Source organism: Anabrus simplex, chromosome 11 (assembly GCF_040414725.1).
Source record: "Anabrus simplex isolate iqAnaSimp1 chromosome 11, ASM4041472v1, whole genome shotgun sequence".
Classification (NCBI taxonomy): domain Eukaryota; kingdom Metazoa; phylum Arthropoda; class Insecta; order Orthoptera; family Tettigoniidae; genus Anabrus; species Anabrus simplex.
Genome location: NC_090275.1, coordinates 37,072,652 through 37,082,492, shown reverse-complemented (window position 1 = coordinate 37,082,492; position 9,841 = coordinate 37,072,652). Strand labels below are relative to the sequence as shown.

At 38.1% G+C, this 9,841-nt stretch overlaps 1 protein-coding gene across 2 annotated transcripts in view; it reads right to left on the bottom strand.

Moving 5' to 3' along the window:
* Positions 1-241: 241 nt before the first annotated feature.
* crn (pre-mRNA splicing factor crn) overlaps positions 242-9,841 on the bottom strand; it is a 35,352-nt gene continuing 25,752 nt past the window's right edge. For both annotated transcript variants that reach the window (XM_067155776.2, XM_067155778.2), the window contains exons 12-13: positions 8,643-8,891; positions 242-588 (exon numbers count right to left, since the gene is read on the bottom strand). In XM_067155776.2, coding sequence (XP_067011877.1) covers positions 448-588; positions 8,643-8,891 — 390 coding nt within the window. In that variant the 3' untranslated portion in view covers positions 242-447. The remainder of the gene's footprint in view (positions 589-8,642; positions 8,892-9,841) is intronic.

Genomic DNA, 9,841 nt, shown 5'->3' with positions numbered 1-9,841 from the left:
ACTTCCTTTAAGACATTTCCTAATAAACTATAGAATTATTAATGAAAGAAAAGAAACATTAGATTCAGATTAACGATGAACAAAGTTAGGAAAAACGAAAAGCAACAGGACTAGACTGGAACATGGTGATGAAGGAGGAATAGTGGAAAAATAAGAATAAAATGGAGAAGAACCATATTTGCCATCACATAACTGTATCTGGATAGGAAAAGATGATGAGACAAAAATAATGTAATATGTAAAAATCCATATAAATTATATTTCACACCTACACTACGTGTGAACAAATCTCTATTAACAGTATGTACAATATGTACAAAAGTTCCGTATTTATAAAACACCATACATGTCTGGCTTAATAATTCTATACTCACAACACACACACAAACAGCCTTACAAGATTCACGCATTCCACTTTCGACAACAAAGAGCAGCAACATACATAGTTCACATCTCATCTGTAGTTTCTTCAGACACGACCTTACTCTTCTTCCAAGCTTTTGCCATCTCCAGGAGCTTGAGATTAGGTTTAGTTGCTTCATCTTCAGGGAATATGTAGTCAAAGAACTCTTCCCAGCCCTCTTCACTCTGCAAAAAGTATTAATCAGAAATGTCAATTGATGTACAGGTCAAATACTTAGTACATTGAGAAACAAAGACAAATAGAAGGTAAATCAGACATTTCAGAATGAAACAACTGTTTAGAAGATAACATGAACAAGTAAGTGTGATTGCTATTTCAATTAAACATAAAAGTTTAAATAGAAACTATGATTTCAACTTTTACATCTTGATGGGTTCCTGATCAACTGCTAATTGCATATTATTTATTGTACAAGAAGAAAACAACATTTCACATTATACAGGGCTATTCAGTTAAGTTGTCCACCTCAAAAACCTCTTGAACCTCTCAAGATATCGACATTCTGTTATCGCCCTCAGTAATGGTACCACGGGGCTTATAACTGAGATAATGGTGCTAACTTTGTTGTTCTTAAATGGAACTACACTGTTTTCTACACATAGCCTGAGACTTATGAACATTACAAATTCAGCACCATGATTATTTTGAAAACCAGACAAGTACTTCTCAAGAAAATGTAATGTATTTAAATGTGCTTCATTTGCCAGCTGGGGACCGCTCTGTTCGATTAGCGCTATGTATGAAACATGAGCTAGCTGTTCACATACCGAGTTACTTCACGTTCTTCTGACAGATAGGTATTATCTCTACTGTGCTCATAAATACACTCTGATAAAATATATGATTTAACACCTTTAATTTTGCCGTAAACACAGAATGTCAATATCTTGAACCATTCGCAAATTATTTGGACAACTCAGCTGAATAATCCTGTATATTTAAAGACATCAAATGTCTAAAAATAAAGACACTAATGGACCAAAAACAAGACATATACAGTAAAACCTTGATGCATCCTTTTTCAAGGGGGAGGGGAAAAATGACGATGGATGCGGGAAAATGATAAATGTGGGTGACATAAAATAGGGGGAAAGCAAAATAATAAAATATGGGTACTGTATTTGAGCATTTTTCATCACGTAAATATAATAACAATGATGATGGCGTGCGGCCTCCGAAGCCGGGTGCAGATCTTTTGAGTTGTCGCGTGAGAGGCGATATATGCGCTTACAAAAATGCAACCCTACCTAAGATGAATCATAATGCGTAAGTCGGTGCACACACACAGCCCCCAAACTGTCGTATTAACCAACAAAAGTTAAAATACCCGACGCGATCGTGACCTCTTGAACTAAAGGCAACACATGCTAACCATTTAGCCATGGAGCCAGACATGCTCATACTACACATAATGGTATCAAACCATTGCAATCATGATACACACGATGAAAATAAAAAGTGCGACTTTTACACCGTTTCACTTTTCCTTATATCTCGTAGCAATTGGAAAACCTTCAAAGTCAGTTCTCTTATTGCAAATCTATGATATATGTGGATATTGCGGTGATAACCTGTATTTTGAAAAAAAGTATGTAGACCCTTCGCGAACGATAGGTTAGAGATCCCACATGGCACGGCTCAGATGATGTCAGAGAGGTTAGAAATTCAATATAGCGCATCTCGGACAATGTCACAGCAGGCTAAACGATGTTGCCGACTTACGAATTAGTTTCAAGACCAGACTAGTGAAAAGATTATTGGTCTAGCTTGGTTAGGTCCACCTTGTAACAAGACAACTGGGCAGGGAGCAACAAAGTGGTCAACAAGCCTCCAGCATCCCACACACATCACAAGGTACAATGTGATTAATAACCCTGTGAGTAATTAAAACGTACCCAGCCCACGCCGTGACTATTTTAAACTGCATGATTTTCTAATTTTCAATTAAGCTGGCTGCCCTAGCCAGCCAATAGCAACACAGAAAATGGTGGCAAATTTGAGTTTTACAGTGCCTCCGTTTTAACTCTTGTAAATAAGAATACTTCTACGGGCCAGTTAGTGGGTCGAGGAAAAGCATTGGTGCCAGGAGGCCCGTAGTGAGGTTGCGCGTGAATAACCTGCGCACAGCACTCCAGCCTACGAGATCCTTGCTCAAGACTAGCAACGCATAATCACTCGTACATTCTCGCGTAACAGGCTGCCGCTATTATATGCTAGAGTATTCAGCTGTCTTTAAATTCAAAAAACGTGTGTGTATATTTTTCTTACGTTCGATCGATCCATGTGGGAAAATTGTGCCCGAGGACAAATATTTGTTGACGATCGATGAAATAAAACGATAGTTCAAGGAATGATAGATGTGGGGAAATTTAACATTGGTTTATATGGAACATTTTTGGGACAGAATAAATTGAACGGTGGATAAGGGAAAATGACAGTTCCTGAAACAATGTATCGAGGTTCTACTGTATAAGACTTATTAACTCTTATAGTGCCTGGTGATCAATCTATTGGCCATGCAAGCTGCTGCTTAAAATGTCGTGGGCCAATCTGTCAGCCACGGGTTTTTCTTCTTCTGTATCTTCAATTCTTGCTGTACGATGGGAGCATAAGTAATACTGCCAGAAAGATTAAAGCTTTTGCTCTCCGGAAATATCATTAACGTGCAATATCAATATCACTGAAGTTTTATAAAAGCTTTCTTTCAATGCATTGTAAGTTTCATGCGTGGTAGCCCTGCACACACAGGGAAGTAAACGACCAAAAGCTGTAAAAAGTCAATATGGCGCAGGATGACATGAACAAGCTGGATGATAGAAAAGAAAACAACCATCGAAGCATTAAATGAGGTTGATGAGAAGAGCAAATTACTGGAAAATTACATTTGTAGGTAATAATCAGCTTTGGAAATAAATTTTAGAAGGAACGATCCTGGGAACAAGGAGGCCAAGGAAGTAATACCTGGAAGACATAAAAGCCAAATGGATTTTCAAAGTCACACATAGCAGAAGAGAGCAGCAGAAGACATGAATATTTGGTTGCAGTGACAAGCTGTAGCCTTTAGAATTTTATTGATATTCAAAGCAAAAATTCAACAATAAGAAATTTGATACGAACATATAGAGAAATATGAGGAAATGTTCCACCTGAACCTGGAAACTGACTAAAGATCAGACCGTTATGTCACTGTAATAAATAGTTACGAGTTATGATCGTAACTATTAATGCTCTTTATTTCCAAGAACAAATTTATCATGAAATTTACGGTACAGGGCATTTCAAAATGAATATCGAAGTTTTAAGACTCTGTACTACTTATTACATTGAACTTACAATTATAAATAATACATCAAACAAAAGTGCAACTCAAGCAGTTCGTTCCTGTGCACATGCACTGGTTCTTCTGTCTTCCATTAGAAAGCACTTTTGTGCCTGTGCGCATACACTGGTTCCCGTGTCTAGTAGCTAGTAGTGCCAGTAACAATGTAGCAAGATGGCGACTGGGGAACAGAAAGCGTTATGTGTTTTAGTTAGCAAGGACTGAATCTGTAGTTACAGTGTAACGTGCGTTCCTTATTAAGTTCCATTGTAATCCTCCAAGTGATAACATCTGTAGATGGTATAATGAGTTTGAAGACACTGGTTGTCTTTGCGAAGGGAAGAATACTGGACGACCAACAAAGGAAGCACGTCTTGAATGAGTGAGAGTCCTTCACGCGTAGCCCCAAGAAATCAGTTTGTAGGGCTAGTCGTGAATTAGCAGTTCGGTATCGTCAATGTGGAGAGTTTTAAGGAGGTGCTTAAAACTACGTCCTGATCATTTATAGTTGGTACAAGCTCTAAGGCATACAGACTACTGTTTACAGGCCAACTTGGCGAAGGATATGTTGCTGCATGACAACAATGATTTTTTGCATCTTGTTGTGTTCAGAGATGAATCGACATTTCACCTAAGTGGACATGTGAACACTAATAATGTGCGCACCTGGGGATCAGCAAATCCCCATGAGATGGTACAGCTGCAACGTGACTCCTCTAAATTGAATGTTTTTGTGCCATATCTCAGTGGAAAGTTTATGGCCCTTTCTTTTACACTGAAGCAACTGTAACTGGTGTTTCTTATCTTTACATGCTTGAACAATGGCTCTTTCTTCAATTACAAGAAGCGGAACCAGAGAACTTTATTTGGCAGCAAGATGGTGCGGCACCTCATTGACATAACTCAGTATATGATTGGTTAAACGATGTTGTACCCGACTGCTGGATTAGCTGCAAGAGGCCAGATGATAGAGCTTGTTTCGCATGGCATCTACGTTCACCCGATGTGACGCCATGCGATTTTTACCTTTGGAGATTCGTCAAGAATCGTATGTTTGTACCTCCGCTGCCAGCTGACCGAACTGATTTAAGAAACAAGATTGAAGCAACTGATAATATATAAGTAATAATAATAACAACGTAAACGTTTCCACCTTTTCAATACTACAATATATTCACAAAATTACAAATTACACGGTACTAGTTTCGACCCATCTAGGGGTCATCATCAGCCGTATTGGAGCAAAGATCATTTGTGGCGAAATCCTAAGAAAATGTTATTTTAAAGAATAACAAGTGAAATGAGATGTTATGGTAATAGTTAATAATACAAGGAATATACATACTAAGAGGTTTTTAACAAAGAATAAAGTATAAATGGGGTGTTGTAAAAATTATAATCATGGAAATCAGTAAGTTCTTGTATTGAAATGAAATATGGCTTAGGAAGAGGGCTTAAGGTGGGGCTGAAGGGTGCGCGAGAAAGTGTAACTGTCTTCGAAAAGTACCTTTGATTAAATTTAGGATTGAGTTTAGGTTGGCTGCATTATTGTTTCTGAGGAAAGTGATAAATAGATCGAAGAGTATGTTGGGTTTCTCTGAGATTTCATTGAGATTGTGACTGGCATTAAAGTATTGGTCTAGGTGTATGTAGTAATTTTCCATTATGTTGAGTAAAGGGCCCTTGTTTGCTAATACGAGGATGTCCATGTCTTGTTCAATATTGGTGAAATTATGGTTATAATCTTGCATGTGTTGGCCGATGGCTGAAAACCTGTTGTATTTTATTGCGTTAGTGTGCTCGTGGTATCTGATAATGAAGTTTCTCCTGGTTTGCCCGATGTAGGTTTTTTTACAGGTGGTACATTTGATCCTATAAACTCCTGATTTTAAAAAACTGCTGGTCTTGTTGATGTGTGAAGTATTGTATAAAACGTTCATGTTCTTATTGTTGGTTTTGAAGGCTATTTTAACGCCTTGTTTCTTAAAGATGTTGGTTAACTTGTAGATATCATTGTTGAACGTGAAGGTGGAAAATGTTAGAGGTTTGGTTATTTCCTTTTTGAGGGTAGTTTTTGGGCGATGTTTGTGTTTTTTGGGCCAGATATGTCGACGATGTCTTTGTAATCATGAATGAGAAATCAATTAACGCACCCACCACCCTCTTAAGACTCAACAATATTGATCCTCATATCAAATTCACACTAGAATCCGAATCAAATCAAAAAATCAACTTTCTAGATTTAACCATCACTAGAAACTCAGATTCTTTCAGTTATAAAATTTTCAGAAAACCCACTCAAACAGCCTCCACCATTCGCCAAGATTCAGTGCACCCCCAGTCCCACAAACGAGCCACATACAACAGCCTAGTTCATCGAGCCTTCAGCATACCTATGTCCAATAAAGATCTAAAAAACGAACTCAACACAATCTGCGGAATCGCAAAATTCAACGGCTTCAGCAATCATTTTATAGAAAGGATAATCAATAAACACAAACATCGCCCAAAAACTACCCTCAAAAAAGAAATAACCAAACCTCTAACATTTTCCACCTTCACGTTCAACAATGATATCTACAAGTTAACCAACATCTTTAAGAAACAAGGCGTTAAAATAGCCTTCAAAACCAACAATAAGAACATGAACGTTTTATACAATACTTCACACATCAACAAGACCAGCAGTTTTTTAAAATCAGGAGTTTATAGGATCAAATGTACCACCTGTAAAAAAACCTACATCGGGCAAACCGGGAGAAACTTCATTATCAGATACCACGAGCACACTAACGCAATAAAATACAACAGGTTTTCAGCCATCGGCCAACACATGCAAGATTATAACCATAATTTCACCAATATTGAACAAGACATGGACATCCTCGTATTAGCAAACAAGGGCCCTTTACTCAACATAATGGAAAATTACTACATACACCTAGACCAATACTTTAATGCCAGTCACAATCTCAATGAAATCTCAGAGAAACCCAACATACTCTTCAATCTATTTATCACTTTCCTCAGAAACAATAATGCAGCCAACCTAAACTCAATCCTAAATTTAATCAAAGGTACTTTTCGAAGACAGTTACACTTTCTCGCGCACCCTTCAGCCCCACCTTAAGCCCTCTTCCTAAGCCATATTTCATTTCAATACAAGAACTTACTGATTTCCATGATTATAATTTTTACAACACCCCATTTATACTTTATTCTTTGTTAAAAACCTCTTAGTATGTATATTCCTTGTATTATTAACTAGTACCATAAAATCTCATTTCACTTGTTATTCTTTAAAATAACATTTTCTTAGGATTTCGCCACAAATGATCTTTGCTCCAATACGGCTGATGATGACCCCTAGATGGGTCGAAACTAGTACCGTGTAATTTGTAATTTTGTGAATATATTGTAGTATTGAAAAGGTGGAAACGTTTACGTTGTTATTATTATTACTTATATATTATTCTCAGTTCAATACGGACCAAAAACATGAAATTCATAACCATCAATGAAGCAACTGATGCAACAATTACTCCAGACACTCGGCTATCGACTCGATATGTGCCATGTGATGAATGGTGCTAATATTGAATACTTGCAGGACAAACTGGTTGAATTGCTATTTCCCTTCATATATTATTTCGTCCAACTCGTTGGCTGAACCGTCAGCGTATTGGCCTTCGGTTCAGAGGGTCCCGGGTTCGATTCCCGCCTGGGTCGGGGATTTTAACCTTAACTGGTTAATTCCAATGACACGGAGGCTGGGTGTATGTGTTGTCTTCATCATCATTTCATCCTCATCATGATGCACAGGTCACCTACGGGGGTCAAATAGAAAGACCTGTACCTGGCGAGCCGAAACCGTCCTGGGATATCCCGGCACTAGAAGCCATACGACATTTCATTTCATATATTACTTCAATGTAATAAACGCTACAGAGACTTAAAATCCTAATATTCATTTTGAAACTCCCTGTACATTATAATGGTTTTACCTTGTAGCTACTGGTAACCTTCAAGAGCACGAAGTGTTACTTTGTATTTGTACAAGACTCGACATGTAGAAGGCCAAGTTCCACAAGTTCAGCCTCAAGAAAGATCAGCAAGACTAAGATGATGGTGATGGCAATGAACAGAAATGACAGACCAGCAAGCATCAAACTAGCAGACCACCAGTTTGAGAGTACGGACAGTTTCACCTACCTTGGCAGTGTACTCTCCAGACACAATTTAGTCACAAGAGAGATCAACAACAGGGTACAAATGAGTCCCTCTTCTACCAACAAGCAAGGTCCTTTCCAAAGAAAGCAAAATTAGCAATGTTTAACAGCTGCTTCAAACCAATCTTGCCGTATGGTATCAAATCATGTACTTTCACGCCAAAAAACTAGTCAAAGACTGTAGGCATTAGGACAAAGTTGCTCCTGAGGTCCATTATCCAGAAGAAGAGATAAGTTAAAAAATGAGGAGGTGAGGCAGCAAACTGGGATTAAGACATCTCTACTAAACAGTCAGGTAGTTTGGACATGTGATGAGGGTGGTGACTAAGAGAACAGCCTACGTGTACTTAGAAAGAGACGTAAAAGGAAAATGCTTGGTTGGAAGAGCAATACTGGATGGATATGGTCAAAACTGACATTGCAGCCAGGGAAGGACACTGGATGATATTGTAACAAACATGAAGAGAAGAGAGTGGAAGAGATTAGTCAACAGTACTTGAGAATCTGAAGTATAAACCGAGAACTTTTTTTTTAAAGTCTAATTTTCTCTCAACCATCGCAGAGGTGTTATGTATTATTTGCACAAAATAATATTTTTTTACTCTCAAAAAATCTTCTCAGAAAGACAGAAGATGTTTTTTAAAAATCTTTGAATATTGAAGATACTGACCCCATCATCAGCCTGAACTCTCTGTCTTTTCTTAACACGCCGTGGCATCTTCTGCATCACACTCTTGACAGACTCTTCATCTCCATGCTCAGTCTCGAAGTCTCTCCATGCTTCCAGCAACATCACACGCTCCTCTTTCTCATTGGCTCCTCTCAGCGACTGGTTAGCTCTCTCATAGACTCTCCTGGCAAGCACTACACTATTTTCTTCATTGGCTGACATTTCAAATTTGGCATAACTCATCCAGACCTGCAAAATAGCAAATACCAGGTAAATTTTTCATGTATTCATAGTAATTAATGTGTATTTTTCTGTATGCATCCGCTGGAGGTAACGGACAATTGGCAGCTAGATAAGTATAGAAAGTATATAGACAGTGGAGGACTACTATAATCAAAATTTGTTCTCATATGTTAATGACATCACCAATTCACAATCATTAAAAAGTTTATGCAGTGTAAACAATACTGTACATATGATTTACAGTGATATGATAGAATCTGAGGGTGTTCTTGTACTGTAAAACGGAACTTATCATTCTTTGTTTAATAGCAAGTACCGTATTTGTCCTAATCCAGAATTTCACCAGAATTTCATGTGAAAAATCATGGGTCGTCTTGCATTCGCGACATAACAGTAATGAACCCCATTGGCAGCTACCATGGTAACCACCCTACTTCCCTTCATCTGCCGCGCGCGCATAAAAATAGGCCTTCAACGTCCGCGTCTTTATACATCACTAGCCGTGGCAGTCAATTGTACAGTGCCCTTGTGTAAGATCACTGGTTCTCGGAAAACAGTGAAAGCAGAATGACATTATACTAGCTCTACATAAACGTTTCTCAAACCCGCAGAATGCCATCAAAACATTAGGCCTACTCTCTTGAGCTAATTATAAGATCGACCACAATGTACCGTACTTCCGAATCCCAGTTGTGCAGGAAATGTAATTCGAATTGGAATAGCAAGGATGTGACCCTTAGAATTCTTAGAAAGGCTACGGTTACTCAGTGATAAGAGTTATTATGCATCTGCTGAACCCGACGCTTAGTAAAAGTAACCATTCTATGAACAGCAGAAATATTTTTGCGATGGATCGTCGTAGTGTAGACACACACGGAACAGGTATAGCCGGCAAATTTTCAACAGGTTCTCATCGATATTATGATGCCAATTGTAAGTTAATGGTTATTAAATAC